General features: G+C 33.8%; 1 protein-coding gene across 1 annotated transcript; it reads right to left on the bottom strand.

Annotated features, from left to right (window-relative positions):
- Positions 1-721: 721 nt before the first annotated feature.
- ANGPTL5 (angiopoietin like 5) lies at positions 722-14,589 on the bottom strand. The gene is made up of 8 exons (XM_036260088.1): positions 14,436-14,589; positions 12,316-12,460; positions 9,929-10,032; positions 8,997-9,090; positions 6,763-6,863; positions 5,146-5,266; positions 2,976-3,161; positions 722-1,431 (listed from the first exon to the last, which is right to left on the bottom strand). Exons 1-8 carry the CDS (start codon positions 14,529-14,531, stop codon positions 1,112-1,114), a joined length of 1,167 nt encoding a protein of 388 aa, XP_036115981.1. The 5' UTR covers positions 14,532-14,589; the 3' UTR covers positions 722-1,111.
- Positions 14,590-18,104: the final 3,515 nt, after the last annotated feature.

Raw genomic sequence — 18,104 nt, 5'->3', positions numbered from 1 at the left:
AAAATGGAACTGCCATTTGACTCAGTGATCCCACTTCTAGGAATATATCCTTAGAAGCCTGAAACACCAAACAGAAAGAATATACGCACCCCTGTGCTCACAGCAGCATTGTTTACAAAAGCTAAGATCTGGAAACAGCCCAAGTGTTCATCAGTAGGCGAGTAGATAAAAAAGCTGTGGTACATATACACAATGGAATACTATGCAGCTGTGAAAAAAGAAGAATCTATTACCCTTTGGGACAGTGTGGAGGGACCTGGAGATGATTATGCTAAGTGAAATAAGCCCAGAGAAAGACAAATATCACATGATCTCACTTATATGTGGAATATAATGAACAAATTAAACTGATAAATAAAAATAGAAGCAGAGGTATAGAAACATGGAACAGACAGACAAATCTCAGAGGGATGGGGGGTGGGAAGAGATTAACCAAAGGGCTTTTGTGCATATATGCATTGCACACAGACACAGACAATAGGGTGGTGAAGGCCTGGGGTGGGGCGGGAATCAGGTAGAGGGAGGTAATGGGGACAATGGGTGGGGGGGGCATCTGTAATACAATAATAAAGTTTTTAAAAAAAGAAAACAGGAAAGACCTTATTTTTGCAGCAAATTCTTATTACCTATAAAATATTGTGGAATCATCTGGAAATAGTAAGATTTAAACCATATGAAGTTTATATATTAATCAGCACAAAGTTATTCCTTATAATTGTCTTCAATAGAAATTATCTGTAGATTATATACCTACCATTTAGAATAAATATAGAAATAAGTATAATGTTCTCTCCAATTTTCCTAATAATCTATGACGGTTTAATGCTTTAAAAAGACAATAGACTCCAGATGTCATAATTTACTTAAAACAAATTTTATTACATGTTATTAATATAGTTAGTAATAAAAGCATACATTGAGCCGTGTTTTCTTTTATTAAAACTCTACAAAATTAAGGGTTTCTAATAACACTCTTAATCTCCCTAGATGTCATCTATAGTTAAAATTTGGTTAAAATGTTTGAAACACTCAGTAAAAAGAGAAACTATATAAAATATTTTATATATTATCAAAAATAACTATGGAACATTCATTACAATTTAAAATGAAATTACTTAAAATATGGATTGTAAATTCTTCTAATTTTCATTGAAACAGATTTAATCTTGATAGGTGAGCTGTTTTTGGTCCATGTGCCCCATTGAATTCCACTTGCAAGCAATTTTCCAGGGAAGTGATGAATGCCATTCAAATTTGCTAGACCACATTGGTTGAACCACCAGCCAGTGTTGTTATTGAGGTGACTGCAGCTCTTCACAGACTGGCCGTTGACCAGGCATGTGGGACGACATCCATCATTATTAACATCTGCTGTGCTGAAAGGCATTGCATTTTGGTTATCTTCATTTCTGAAGCCCCGAAATGCATCACCTGGGTCAAATAGATTTTGTAAATGAATAAATTTAAAGGCACATTTTATAATTTTTAATTGACCTTTACCAGCCTATTATGCAAAAGCACTGCATCTAGAAATGAGATTAAATTATGTTCTACAAACTGTCATATTGCAAACTCTCCTCCAGATTGCAATATGGCAAAATCTGGGCCCAAATTTACTGATTCAAATTCTGAAGGACTTTCAAAAGCTTCCCAGGTTGAATCAAATATTAACCACTTGTTGAAAACTACCTTTCCAGGATGATTTTTCTGTGTGCAATCAATTGTAATCATTTTTCCTCCTTTATTTTTTCATGAACAAAATGCTTTAGTTTCACATACTGATCTCTATGACAACTTGGCATACATTTTAGTTTATCCATTTTTCTCACCTACATGTCTATAAAAATCAAATCATCTTTCAATTGAATTTAGATCTTGAGATTAGTATACTGTACCTAAATAAATAGTATTTACCCTTTAATTACATGTAACTTGACTATTTTTTTTTTTAAATAACCAAGTATAGGAACAATGAAGCTGAAAATCAGACAGCACTGTGAAAAACACATTACTATTTCAAGCAAGTCTTCCAATTCACAGCATATAGAATAGTTAATGCATTCAACTGATTTCTATATTCAACAAAATTAATTTTTAATAATACATTTTATATAATACTTTTAGTAGAGCAGAGAGTTTCTTTAAATATGGTCTGCTCAACTTGTTTTCTCTTTCATTGGGTAGTAAAGCAAAATAGTAATTTTTTCCTTTCTTTTAACCCTCAAAGCACTATCAATATTCTGTTTTATTTATTCTGTTGTATTTATCTAACCCTCTTTATTTTGATCACTTAAAGACTTAGGCATATATGTGATTTATTTTTGGATTTCTAGTGCTAAAAATACATAATGAACAAGTACCATGGTGAGCAACAAGACAGTTGATTTTAGTATTTAACTCACATTTAAAATTTTAACATCAAAATAGAAATTTAACATCAAGTATTTTCAAGTTCTAACAAGTTAAGTTTATTTGGAAATGAGTAGGTGCATCGATGTATAGTGAAAAAACACTAAACTAGTTATTCTATCAACCTGGGTTCTTGCCCTGGCTCAGATGTGATGAGCAGGGAATCTTGGGCAAATCACTTAACCTTTCAGGTTTCTTCACCTGTAAAGTGAGAAGAGTGAAGATCAGCTCTAACATTTTATGACTTCTAAATGTCAGCCTCTCTGAACATGAAAATGTCAATAATATCTTCCAAGTCTAACCCACAGGCTCTCTATCTAAAGAATCGACTGAGATTACAAGTGGCAAATTGTTTTAAAGAGTATAAAGCACTTCAAAACCGTGATGTAGAGCAACATGCATAGCTCAGTTTCAAAATTCAAAACCTGGCCAGTTTTCTCATTCCTAATTTTTTCTGTTATCAGTTATGTGTCATATACCAAGAAAATGCATTACTTTTATCTTCACCTAATATTGATTCAGTTATATTTAAATCTTCTGGATAATTTTAGGAATGAAAAACTTACCAGCATTTCCTGAATACTGTCCTAAGTGCATTTTAAAAAATCTTGTTTCATCCTCTAGCCAAAAATTATCATATGATGCAAAAGCCGATGTATCATCTTCAGATTCCAAAGCCACATATAGCATGAAACTCGTATTTTTCTGATTTACTATATAAAAAATCTTTTTTAGTCCTAGCCAAAATTCACCTGTGAAAATAAAACAGCTTTTTAAAGTATGTTTTAATACAAATTAGAATAACACTTTATTATTTAGTGTTTGATGTTGTTTAACATTTCAATTACTCTGAAATGGTTCACATTTCACAGAGACTGGATGGACCTCGTGAAATTATCAGTGTTCGCCTAATTTGCTAAATAAATAAATAAAATTTCCCACTGCTACTTCACTACACTGGGAATAACTAGACTTTCATTTTTATTTCCCCAAATTAAATTTAAAATTTCATTTAAAGATGAATTAAGTAAAAAGTCAAGTTTTACCTTAAAACATATCAATAAAAAGCCACTTCAGACTAATTCAGACTGCATACTTCTTACATGTTCTAGCCAATGGCTTTCGACTTTGTCCACCAACCATGGCATAGCCTAAATGTATATACTCCTGTTCTGAAATATATTTCTCTACCTGAATCACGAAATTACTGAAGGAAGTAAGGGTCTAGTCAAAATAAAATTCAAAGAGTTGGGGGACAGTGTGACAGCATTCAAGCTCTAAAACTATAGCCAAGATACTAAGTCCCTCTCCAGGGCTTACAGGGGTATTTTAGCTACACACCCACTTAGAATTGAAAATTATCCTGAAGAAGTATAGAAAAAAAAGGAGGTAATAAGGAAGTACAGGAAGTAAGATGGGTCTCTAGGGGTCTGTGTAGTGTCTCAGGTCTATGACTGTCCATTTTAGATGTCCCTGCCATCTGTCCCCTCTACCACCACCCCAAATTTAAGACTTGACAATATATTTAACATAATCCCAACTTTTTAAATATGTATGTATGTATAAAATACAAAGCAGTCTGTTTAAGTGAAAGATAACTGCCTCAAGACCTTTTTGTCAAAACTCCCCATAGAAATTTCCCCATAGAAATAAGTGTAATGTAAGGAAGATGGCATTCCAAAGACTGAATTCAGGAAGAAACACTCACTGGAAATTTAAAGGTTAATGCTGAGAAAATACAAGTATATTAGCTGCACTTCATAACATGGCAGCTATTTGGCCTTATACATAACATTTTATTACATTTCTTGTCCCTTCTAAAATCACTGGCATTCAGTGCTAAATCCTTGGATGACATTATTATGGAATGCTAAAAATTTAAATTATAACAACAGTAACTTAAAATAGCATAAAAATGATTGAAATCACCTGTAAACATTCCAACTAATGTAAAATCTACAGTATTCAGAAATATTGATATTTCTATTTACCAGCCAAAGTTATGGTGTTGTGTGGCGATAATGTTAACAGAATGTACAATCAACCTGAGGTTTACATTTTTCAAATTTTGGCCATAGTGATTTCAATTGATATTTTTATAAAATACTACTCCCAATTCACATGACTTGGATTTGTACAGCCACATACCTAAATTCTCCATTTCATTTACTTATGTAGACACAACCCACATCTGAAGAATCCAAGGTTTCTGACAACCATGCCCATGCAGTTTTTCATTCTACAAATAGTTGGTGAGCATATGCCAGAACTCTGCTAGGTACATAGCAGATACTTAATAAACACCCAATTTAAAATTTTTGTTCAAATCACATTTCAGCAGGTATCTAAAATTCAAGATTTCCAAATTCCAGCTGAAGACCTACTTATTTTATTTTTTAATATGTTTTTATTGATTTTTTACAGAGAGACAGAGAAACATCAATGTGAGAGGGATACATTGATCAGTGGCCTCCTGCACTCCCCCTGCTGGGGATCAAACCCACAACCCAGGCATGTGACCTGGAATCAAACCAGGACCTCTCAGTCCACAGGACAATGCTGGCTGGGCAAGACTTTATTTTAAATATTTTGGCATATTAGGAGAAAGGGATTTAGTCATATTTTGATATTCACAAGGATTTACTATTTTTTACTAACAATTTGACCAAGAGACAGTCTAAAGGTATAATACCAGAAAAAAAGAAAAATGATAGAGGGAAAATAATGTAATTTGACCTAAAAGGTCGCCAAATCCATCCAGATAATCACACCACAACCTTTGGAAATCAATTATCCCATCAATCCTTTTCTGTATCACAGTCCATCCACCTCCTCTGTAATCCATGTCACACATTACCTAAAATAGACCCAGAAAAGACAAAAATAACACACTATGATTTTCATTCTTTGATATAAAACTCATGCTTCACCCTTAAGTCTAGAGAAAAAAGATACTTTCACTGAAAGTTTCAGAGCAACTGCATGATATTAATATATTATTTTCTTAATATCTAGAAATAATTTTGTTTCTCATAAAATAAACTTGTAGTTAACTGAAGTACAGTCCTTGTATCCGTCATTTTTAAAAATATATAATTGGTTGTAGCATTTTAAGGTTATTCTCTTATTCCCTAACACGAAATATTTTTCAGTTGATTAATAAGAACACTGATAAGATTAACGTTCCTTTTGAATTAAAAATGTTGATTTTTTGTTTTAAACTGTTAACTATGTCCACGTGCCTGTCTTTGAGTGTTCTTTTCTCCTAAAGCCTGGAAGGACTGTGTTTAGACTGGAATTCTCCCACAGAAAGGCATGATCTGTGTCGCATCTCAGCAGGCGTTCATAGGTGTATCTGTTGGTACTGTGTAAAATGCCCCCAAGAGGACAACTGTAGGGAGCCCATAGAAGTGACAGAGAGGAAATCAGAGTAACCTCTCCATTAGAAACTTCCTGCTGCACAGAGAAAGGCAGTGTAGAGGAAGTTAGTGAACCAACACTTTCCCACAAAGAGGTAATTATGTATCCTACGCTTCAAAAATTAGAAGCCTTCCCTTTCCACATCTGTTCTGGTCCATTTTGAGTTAAGTAATTTAAAATGTATTTCTCACCTAATTTCTAATTTTTTGACATCTTGTGAGTAGGTGTCAAAAAATAATGTTAGTAATTCTAAGAAGAGAAACTGGTAGTATCTACTTAGAAAAAAAACTTTATTGTGTAATAAAGACTATCAACAAAGTGTGATACTAATGTTATAAACTTTCTTAGGCATAAAAACATACTCAAAAAAATTATATACATAATATATAACACAATTTCTAGTTGAAATTTATTCTAGAAATCCTAGTATAGAACTACTAAGAATAGATATCAGTAATTTATTTTATTCAATTTAATGAATATTTTTAATTATTAATTTCTTATACAATCACATAAAATCACTTGTCATACAAATAAATTATAACCATATATAGGAAGGCAAATCAAAAGTATTTTTCATAAGCTCCAAGGCAAAGCCACCATTATTTTCTAATATCCATAAGCTAATTAAAGCAAGTAAGTATTTATATTGCACAATTCTGCCTACTTGAAGGATAATATAAGATCTTGCACCAAATGGATTTACTTTGAAGAATATAACCATGAAAGCTCAAATAGGAAAGTGAAAGACTCTCTAGTTTTTTTACACATTTGTGGTTTGGATAAAGAATTTCAAACAACCAAAATTTTGAAACTGGAACTTCTAATTTATTTTAAAATTTTCAAGAAAAAATTAAATATTTAAACAAATTTTAACATTAATTAAGTTGGTTGCACACTTATCCTATTTCATATAATAAGGGAAAACTTTACCTCAAATGGGTAGCTAGATCCTTCCGGATAGATTATATATAAACCACTTGGTGTTCTGGTGACAGAGCCAATGGTATCTTTAATATCACTACAATCTAAACCTAGAAAAGTAAAATAAGTTATTTAGGATATTTTAAAGTATACATTTAAGACAATAACTTTGCTGTGAAGAATTAAAAGTGCTCTCTGAAATTATTATAATTTCCATTAATGATATGATGATTTTAAGTCTTGGAAATGAAAAATTATTCAATTTTAGAAATAAGAAAATATATAAAAGATCTGGGATTGAAAAACATATGCTATAATAAACATAACATACCTGTTAGTTATTAGTATTTAATACTGTTTGTTTCACTTGAGATCAACAGTTACTTAATATATTTTATAATTATACATTCTTTTGCCCAATAAATAATGCCCTTTCAAGAATCTAGACTTATCTTGGGAGCATAACGTGTGCAAGTAATCTATATGTATGGGAAGGAGAAAACCCAAAGGAATTAAATAGATCAACTACTACTGACAACTACTACTCTATTCAAACTTCAGAAACTCTGATGTGTTGAGTACCACCACCACAAGCAGCAAAGAGAGAGAAAGGGAAAATCACTTTCTTCACCAAGAAGAAACTGTGCTTGAAGCTAGAGCCTGCTCCATTGATAATAGAACTGTAGCACCCTATAATCACTCTCCTCAAAGCATTCTACATTGCCAGGGAATTGTTAACACATTGTATTTATGTAGATATGGACATTAAATTTTACTCTGAAGATACTTTACTCTGTGTTATCTTTTATAAATCTAATAAAATAAGTTCAACCCTTACAAGTGTCAACTACCCAGAAAAACAAGCATGTAAAAGCTTAGGACTCTAGAGCCAGAAGCCTGGGTTAGACAGAGTCTTAATTCCATTCTTTACTAATTGAGAACATTAGTTAAGTTACTTAACCTCTTTTCTTCATGTGTAATATCATCATCATCATATCTACTTTGTAGTGTTATTCTGATGATTTACATCAGAAGGCTTTATGTAAACCACAGAGCACAGAGCCTAGCACATAGTAAATACTCAAAAGATGAATCTACAAAAAAATCAATTATAAAATTGTTTGCTTTTCCCTTCATTTCCAGGAGACATTGATTTGTTGCCTTTGTTCTGAATTGCTAATACATTCTTATAATAAATTTATGCTCAAAGATATGATAGAAGTTCCCGATGACAGACTGATCTGGGTTGGAATAACTGCTTTGACATCACCAACCAAAAAGTGTGAACAGATTCCATAGATTTTTCTGGGCTGCATATTCCTCATCTGGTGATGACTGCCATCACAGCAAATTATCATATTGTCTTAATACGCATCAGATAGTATTTTAGGAGTTTTTCGTGTACTTACTCATTTAATCCTCTTAACCATATGAGGTAGGTAGTATTGTCAGTTTACAGATGAGGACATTGATATTAGGGAAACAGTGGGTGAGGGATTTGAAGAAAGCATCTGACATCAGACTCCATGTCCTTCACTGCTACATAACACTACCTAGCTAGGGTGGTTATGAGACATAAGTGAGATGCAATAAAATAACAAAATAACATGTAAAAGTGCCTATTTTAATACCTGAAACATAGGAGGTTCTCAGTAACTGTTTATTCTCTTCCCTTGGTAAGGAATAAAGAGAGATCATAGACTACTAGGCCCTCAAAAATATTTATCGGCTTGAAACTTTTTATATTAATTCATTATTTGTAAGGGCATTTTTCTTAGAAATCCAAGCCTCTAGAAATGACTATACTGTATTTTAGTACAAGAAGTGTTAAATTCTGGTTTATTTCTGTCTCTTTTCTTTTTTCTCTTCAAGTTTTAAGTCCCAATTGGAAACATTTCAAATGTCAAAAATATTTTTTATAGGTGGGTGGAACTCTGAAACTTTTTTTCTTCTAAAATTATTAATAAAATGTAATGAGGGGGCCAAATTCAATTATGTAAAACTACTATTTTCAACAGATTCAGAATATCTGTACACAATCATGGCTTTCAAAGGGTCAGATTTAGGAAAGTACACATAGTATGGGTTGAAATTTGCTTAATGGCAGGCATTTCTCCTCCAGTCTGTTAGATAATAGTGAGCTGTATTTTTAAAACAAAACTTCTAAATGCTTCAACCTGTCCAGGAAAATTTTAAGCAATAAAAGGATAAGTATGAAAAGGCTGAAATACCAAAGTTCTCACCATGTGACTGAACTGGTCTGTGAGGAAAAGGATCCAGCTGTTTTCTAAAAACTTCAGTAGTCAAAAGGAAAACTCGATTCATGAGCTCATTAACCTAAATACACATGCATACATTTAAGCAAATTTATATTTGAACAAACCTCCTTTCGCTGAATTCTATGACTGATACCTCTTAGCCTCTTATAAATCCAATACTGAAACATATATAATGGCCATTTTTCTACATTGAACTCTTTATTGTTTAACACAGCAGTAAAGGCATAGCTAAATAGCAACCATTAAATTCAGGACTGTTCTTGTTTTTATCTGCCCATTTCTGCACTTGAATGCTCTTGCAAATCTGTTCTTGATATCTTGCCAGAACTATTGCTGTAGTTCCCTATATGGAATCCCTACCCCCTTGGCTCCTCCTCAAATCATCCTTCACACCAGCTGCCAATATAATCATTTCATTGCTCTGTTCAGACATTTGGGTGACTCGTTGATGTGGCATGACTTAATTCCTATTTCTTTAAGTCAGTTTTTCTTCTACATCCTTAACTTAACAGCCACTCCACCCCTGCACCAACTCCAAGTATTTCCACACACTACAATGCCCTACCCTCTTACCCACCCTTTGTGACCTCGGAAGCATTTATTCATCTGGGAAAGTTTCTCGAATCTTGGATCTTGGATATCTTTTGTGTCATTCTGACGGTATTCTCAACATTTTCAATATATCATTCTGCTCTTCTAGACTGTATAACCCTTAAGTAAAGGTCCATTTTATTGTTATTGTTTTCTGTTTGCCTGAGGTTTACTATGGTGCCTCCAATATAGTGGACACTAAATACATGTCTGCACACAAATGCATTTAAAAAAATAAATGATTGTACCTCTAGCTAACTATATCATTATGCAAATATAATAACACAATACCAAAAAATCCATACCTGATTAGATAAGTAATCCAAGGAAGCTTGCTGCTCATCCATTATATTTCTTAGTAGTTTTTTGGTACTTCGTGTGTAAGAAATAATAGAATTTTGCAAATTTCCTTAAATTATAATAAAAAGTTTTGGCAAATATTAAATTGTTATAGAAACTAATTACAATGAAAAATAATGAATTTTACACAATTTTGGATAAATGTGTAAACAATAATATACTCAGAATTGCATATTCTAGTTAGTGTATTTTTTTTTTATAACTCAGGATGAACAGAACACAACTTTTTTAACATTTCTTAATGGAATTATGCTTCCTAATAATTTAGATTACCCCCCAAATAACTTAATCTGATATAACTGAGAGACAACATTCTGAATATCACTTCTCACTTTAGAAGATGAGAGGTATAGAAGCAGGAAGTCCAAGACTCATTGATTCTTTCGATACAAGAAATAACCCCCTATCATGAAATTTAATTTTTAAAATAAACCTTTTTTTAATATTTTATATTAATGCTATATTTTTATGTAAACAAATTGCAAACATACATACATATACACACATCATAAATCCTAGTCATAAATTTTGGTTGGTTAGTTTCTGATTGAATTTTCACTACATATTTTCCCTTTTAAAAATGTTTTTAGTTTAAAATAATCTTACTGATAGAATAGTTACAAGAAGAGTATCAAAACTTTTTTCTAAATTATTTGAGAGCATGCTGCCATAATGTCCCTGGATATTTTAGTGTGTACTTCTTACATCAAAGACATTCTCTCCAACACAACCATCAAAATCAGGAAAAACATACTGACTACCATCTACTTCTCAGACCTCATGCAAGTTTCTCCAGTTTTACTGATGATGTCTTTTTTTTTTTTTTTTTTAATGAAAATTCTTTTTTTTTTCCTTTTATTGATTTTAGAGTGAGAGGAAGGGGGAGGGAGAAAGAGATAGAAACATTGATGAGAGAGAACATCAATTGGCCACCTTCTGCATGCCCTCCTACTGGGGATTGGGCCCACAACCTGGGCATGTATCCTGACCGGGAATCAAACCGGCAACCTTGTGGTGCATAGGTCGGTGCTCAACCACTGAGCCACACCAGCAGGACTGATGATGTCCTTTATAACAAAAGGAGCCATACATTATTGCATACACTATTCTTTAAAAAATTGTTTTACTTATACGTTCCTAACTTTCAGTCTAGCAGTAGAATCACATTAATAATCCTTGATATTTTAAAATCTACCTCTTCCAGCCTTCATTTCTCTTTTTTACTGTCTCTTACTTTCTATTAGATTTTTCCTGGTTTTAAATGTCAGTCTTTTTTTTAAAGAAAGAATTTTTTTTTAAATTATTCATTAGGATGACATTGGTTAAAATTATATAGCTTTGAGGTGTACAATTCTATAATACATCATCCATATATTGTACTATGTTCACCATCCCAAGTCAAGTCTCCTTCCATCACCATTTATCCCCGTTGTAGCCTCTTCTATCTCCCCCAACCCCCCTTGCCCTCTGGTAATCACCATACTCTTGTCTGTATCTATGAGTTTTGAGGTGTTTTTTGGTTGTTGTTTTTTGGGTTGGGTTGTTGTTGTTGTTGTTGTTTTGCTTAATCCCTTCACCATTATCACCCAGCCCGCAACCTCCCTCCCCTCCAAAAGCTGTCAGTCTGTCCTCTATCTGTGAGTCTCTTTCTACTTTGTTTGTTAGTTTATTTTGTTCTTAATAGACATAAATCTCCACTCCCTGGTTTGAGAAGCTTGAGACACTTGGGTTATACATAGAATTAAGCGCATTAAAGTGAGCTTTTTATACTTTTTGAACTAGGAATTACAGTCCTGTAAGAACTGACCAAATCCTCGCCTCTTCCATTTCTGATTCCTCTTCTTCATCCCACCCTATGCATATATAATAGACCATGAAAATTACTGCATTGTTACTAAATAATTCTGAGCAAAAAATTGATATTTAAAACATTTTTTATGCTTTGTTATATGGATTGTTGTAATTTCTATTATACCTATTGTAGCAGTTATTCAGTTGATGAATTATCCCCTCAAAACTAAGGTGAAATTTCCTATTGTCTCAAATGGGATTAAGAGAATCGATCTAAGCAAATTGATACAATACTACTATCAGCACCCTCTGGTTTGCTCCTTCTTTCTGTGATCTCTTGATGCCACGGCACTATGTAGAAGAAGGATTTGTTCATTTACCACATATTACTAAGCACATACTATGTGTCAAACACATAAAATTTCTGGCCTAGGATAATCAGGAAATATATAAAATGACCCAAACAAATGCTAGGGTATATTTTTTCCATGTCTACCTTAGAAATAATAAAATCATATACCTTTATAATTGTAATACTTACTACACATGAAATGTTTTTCTTCTCGAGTAATTTTAGTTTTAATATCACGTGATTCCTCACAATCTTCCTTATAAACAGTATCATTACTTTTACTTTCATCTTTTGAATGAGATACATCCTCTACAATGTTAACTACTGGAGAATCCTTTACAATAAGAAATAGAAATAAGAAAAATATACGAAGTATGTTATATGGTCTAGTACACAATAAATAGACTAAAGGGAAAAGAGATTTCAGGACATAACAAGGATAATCGTTAGAAAAAATACACATTAGTTTAAACTTCCATAAATAAACTCTATGCTTTGGTTTTGGATATGAATAATAAATATGTTAATTCAATGCTTTTGCTCTCCTCTTTTCTTCTTAAATTCCAAAAGAATTTACAGTTATCCCTTGGTATCCACAGGGATTGGTTCCAGGGCCCCTGCAGATACCCAAATCCACAGATATTCAAGTCCCTTATGTAAAAAATGGTATAGTATTTGCATACAATATATATACATCTTTCTGAATACTTGAAAGTATATCTAGATTACTTGTAATACCTAATACAATGTAAGTGCTGTGTAAATAGTCATTATACTGTATTGTTTAGGGAATAATAACCAAAACCAAAAAGTCTGTACCTATTTAATACAGATAAAACCATCGTAGACCTAACTAAATGGTAAACATCAGCAACAACATAATGTTTTATTCCAAATTTTTGGTCTGCAGTTAGTTGAATCTGTAGATGCAGAATTTGTGGATATGGAGGGCCAACTGCACTTAGGGTCTACCTTCTATAGCTGTGGGTGTGTGGCTTTCACTTTTGTACATTTGTGTGTATGGTACAGTGCTGAGCCATCCCTCTTGCAATTTGAAATTTCTTGAACATGGACTAAGTAAGAGAGTTCCATGGGATACGTACAACATTTCTATGCCAAATGGACCTTCTGCCACCAATCATTAGGAATCATGTTGATGGGTAGGGGATTGAGAAATATGTAGGAGAATTGTCACTTTTGTATAAGCTAAAGTATTTAAAGATTTAAAAAAGAAAATACTCGTAGGTTTCAAAGGTAACAGCAATAACAGGAAAAAAAGCATGGAATTTTTCTATACAAAATCAACAACAGATGTCATTTTAAAAAGCCAACTACAGCTGTCATCTCAACGGTATCTATTCTTGTTGAGGGTATGGTTTCTTCAATGTTAAAATATTCTTTTATAGACATTGTATTGATTTAAATAACTCTGTTATTTAAAAAAATAATAAGCTTTGTCCTCCTTTGACCTTGACAGAGAAAAAAAGGTAAAGAGCTAATCCTATTATAAAAGATATCTGCCCCAAAAAGATAAACACATTTTGTTACATAGATCTATTTTTAACTTCTTGCTCCTTCTCTTCTACTCCTATAATAACATACATACTAGATGTTTTCAAAAACCTAAGTTACAGGGTTTTTTTGTTTTTTTTTTTTTAAGATTTAAATAGGATTCTTAAATATTTAGTATTTTAGAGAATTAAATTTTTAATTTTTCTGTAGCTTTCCTAGAATTTATTATTTCTTAGCCTTAGAATTTCGGATTTTGGTATCCATACAGTAATACATACATTTCATAATATTTAAAAAATATAACCCAAAATTTAAATATGTAGCATTCAAATCCCCATCTAATAATAGTATTGAATACACTATATTAGCTCTTACTCTGACATTGTTTTGAATAAAAATTTCTAATATCCTAGGTATTCAAATATCCCACTCACAAGATTGTATTTGGAATATGAAAATTTACAGAATAAAAATTTTAAGTGCATTTTTTTATTACTTACCAGATAGTTCATTATCAAAGTTAATCAGAAAATTGCTGCCTAGTTTTTAACCTAGGCCTGTAATTTCTTTAAAATATTTTCACAAGAAATGGGTTAAGAGTCAATCTTCAGTTTATGGTTTCCTAAGTTTAAAAATAACATCATTTAAGCAAAGTTTCAGCATCTCTAAATAAACACTTTAATTTTTCCATAAATTATATTGAGTAGTATAATTAATTTTTTCAAACATCTAATATAAATCTTTAAAGCCATATAATCATGCTTTCCTAGCTAAAATAATATTGCTAAAATTCTTACCGTAGATTGATGTACACAGTTACCTTGTATAGTTTCTCCACAAATAAAAATACATATATTTAAGAACAAGAGTGAAACTTGGGAAAGATGCATCATATTTTTCTTGGAGAAATAAAAAAACTTCCTCAAATATCAGTCAGCTCTCTGTGGAAAGAACTACAGTGCATAGAGTCTTCAGTCAAAACCTTCTGGAAAATGTACAACAAAAACAGAAGCCAATACTTACTGGTTTCCATGCCCTCATTTGAAACAACACCCTTCATATGAAAAACAAGGTAGCCTCTAGAGATTCTGTCAAGTGAAGTTATAAAAACCCCTTTAAAAAAAAATCACTAGATGCATTCATTATAAATCCATGACTTTGGAATATGTTCAATAAATAGATAGATCATGAATTTATAAATTCATCTAGTGTTTATGAGTCAAATTGTTTTTGCATTAGAAAAAAAATGCCTTTGATAAGATATACCTCAATAGTTATGAACCAGTTTGTACAAAAATAATAAGAGATAGGTGGAAAGATGGTAGAAGAATGGGGTGAAAGCAACACACAACCTCCTCCTGGCACCGAACTGAATATACAGCTAAAATTTAGAGCAATTAACCTGAATTAACAATAGGAGGACACCTGAACAGGAGTATTATATCTAAGGATTGAAAAGAAGAAGCAACACAGAAACTGGTAAGAAGGGCAGAGATGTGGAAAGGGTTGGTCCCTGCACCCAGGGACGATGGCTGTGAAACCAAAGAAATATTGCAGCTGCAAAAGCTTATCCTGGATAAAAGCGGGGTCTCAATCCCATGCCAGAACCCAACCTAGAACACCAGGGCTGGGAAGAAGAACCTGCATAGCATTTGGCAGCAAAAATAAGCAGAGATTTTATCCTTGGGAAATAGGAGGGAGTCTGCTTAAATCCCAGGTGATCTCTTAATGGCTAACACACAGGGACTTGCTATAGGCACTCACCTAGGGCTCTGGTAGAGGGAAGGAGACTTGTGGCATATAGAAGCGATAAAGAGAAGATCTGAGTGGCATAGCATTGGCGTTCTGGAAAGCAGGCTTCTGACATCCCAGTCCTGAGCCAATAGGCATCATCTCCCAGGATCCAGCACTTCTATTCTTATAGCACCAGCTGGAGAAAGTGCACTAACCGTGTCCTCCAAATACTGGCAACACCATTCTGCCAAGTTTGAGTCCGGCATAAAAGATTGTTGGCAGTACTCAAAAGGGACCTGAGGTGCACTTTATTTCTAGAGAAACTATTGACAGACTCTTAGACAAACATTGAACTGAGTGGCTTGGGAACAAGAGCCAATCTTTCCCCCTCCAACAGATTATGCAAGCACCACCCCCAACAAAAGGCACTCTGGTCAGGGCCTCAGGCAGCAGGCAGCTGTGGTACTAGGAGGAGGCATGCACTTGCAAGCCTCACTTCAGGATCTCTGGCAGGGCTCTGCCAAGCTAGAAGGCAAGCAGTTGGCTCCCCTCCCAAGAGCCAAAGACCTACAACACCCCTAACAAAGAAAAAGGGCTGCCCAGATTTGGATTCCCAAAATCTACATGCACCACCTGCCAAGTGCCATCCCACAGTGAGAAGGAAATGCAACTCAAAACTGGGACATTTGAAATGACCGCATCAGAGGCCTCCATCAGGGCTTCAATGCAATTCCTATTAAAATACCATCAGCATATTTTACAGATCTAGAACAAATATTCCAAAAATTTATATGGAACCAAAAAAGACCTTGAATAGCCTCACCAATCTTGAAAAGAACAAAATTGGAGGTATCACAATACCAGGTATCAAAATATACTACAAAGCCATTGTAGTCAAAACCGCCTGGTACTGGCACAAGAAGGGGCATATAAATCAACAGAACAGAACAGAGACCACAGAAATCGACCCATGCCATTATGGTCAATTAATATTTGACAAAGAAGAAAAGACAGCCCTGGCCAGTTTGGCTCAGCGGTTAAAGCGTCGGCCTGTGGTCCGGAGAGACCCGGGTTCAGTTCCCGCTAAGGGCACGTACTTCGGTTGCAGTTTGTCCCCGGCCCTGGTTGGTCGTGTGGGTGGCAGCCACTCGATGTGTCCCTTCACGTCGATGTTTCTCTCTCTCTCTCCCTTCCTCTCTCTCCCTCCCACTCTATCTGTACAAAAAAAAAAAAGGGAAAAATATCCTCGGGTGAGGATAAAAAAAAAAAGAAGAAGAAGAAAAGACAATGGAATAAAGATAGTCTCTTCAATAAATGGTGTTTGGAAAATTGGACAGCTGTATGCAAAAAAAAAAAAAAAAAAAATGAAACTAGACCACCAACTTATACCATACAGAAGAATGAACTGAAAAGGGATAAAAGACTTGAATGTAAGTCATGAAACCATAAAAATGCTAGAAAAAAACATAGGCAGTAAAACCTCAGAATCTCATGTAGCAGAATTTTCACTGATATACCACCTAGGGCAAGAGAAACAAAGGAAAAAAATAAACAAATGGAACTACATCAAATTAAAAAGCTTCTGCACAGCAGAAGAAACCAACATCAAAATGGAAAGGGAACCCACTGTATGGGAGAATATATTTGCCAGTGATACATCTAATAAGGGGTCAATTTTCAAAGTATATTAAGTAGTCATACAACTCAACAAAAGGAAGACAAACAATCCAATTAAAAAATGGGCAGAGGAGCCCTGGCCAGTTTGGCTCAGTGGTTGAGCATCGGCCTGTGGACCAGAGAGTCCTGGGTTCAGTTCCTGCTAGGGGCACGTACCACCAAAAAAAAAAAAAAAAAGGGCAAAGTAACTGAATAGACACTTCTCCAAACACGACATACCAATGGTCAAGAGACATACAGAAAAAATGCTCAATGTCACTAATCATCAGAGAGATGCAAATTAAAACCACAATGAGGTACCACTTCACACCTGCCAAAATAGCTACCATTAATAAATCAACAAACAACAAGTGCTGATGAAGATGTGGAGAAAAAGGAACCCTAGTACACCTCTGGTGGGAATGCAGACTGGTGCAGCCATTATGAAAAACAAAAAATTAAAAATGGAACTGCCATTTTACCCATTGATCCCACTTCTAGAAATATATCATAAGAATCCCAACCAGAAAGAATATACGCACCTTTATGTTCATAGCAGCATAGTTTACAATAGCTAAGATCTGGAAACAGTCCAAGTGTCCATCAGTAGACGAGTAGATAAAAGCTGTGATACATTTACACAACAGAATACTGTTCAGTAAAAAAGAAGAATTTATTACTCTTTGAGACAGCATGTATGGACCTGGAATTGATTATGCTAAGTGAAACAAGCCAGTCAGAGAAAGACAAATATCACATGATCTCACTTATATGTGGAATCTAATGAACAAAATAAACTGACTAACAAAATAGGATCATAGACATGAAAGCATGGAACAGACTGACAGATTTCAGAGAGAAGAGGGGAGGTTAGGAAGAGATTAACCTAAGAACATATATGCATATACACATAGCCTATGGATTCAGACAATGGTGAGGTGAAGGCCTGGGGTGGGGCAGGAGCCTGTGGAGGGTGGCAAAGAGGGAAAAATGGGGTACATCTGTAATACTCTCAACAATAAAAATACATTTAAAATATAAATAAAATAATAAGAAAGTTGAAATAAATGATGGTG

Source organism: Molossus molossus, unplaced genomic scaffold (genome assembly GCF_014108415.1).
Source record: "Molossus molossus isolate mMolMol1 unplaced genomic scaffold, mMolMol1.p scaffold_m16_p_13, whole genome shotgun sequence".
Lineage (NCBI taxonomy): Eukaryota > Metazoa > Chordata > Mammalia > Chiroptera > Molossidae > Molossus > Molossus molossus.
Note: the sequence above shows the minus strand (reverse complement) of the source record. Positions and strands in the feature narration are given on the sequence as shown.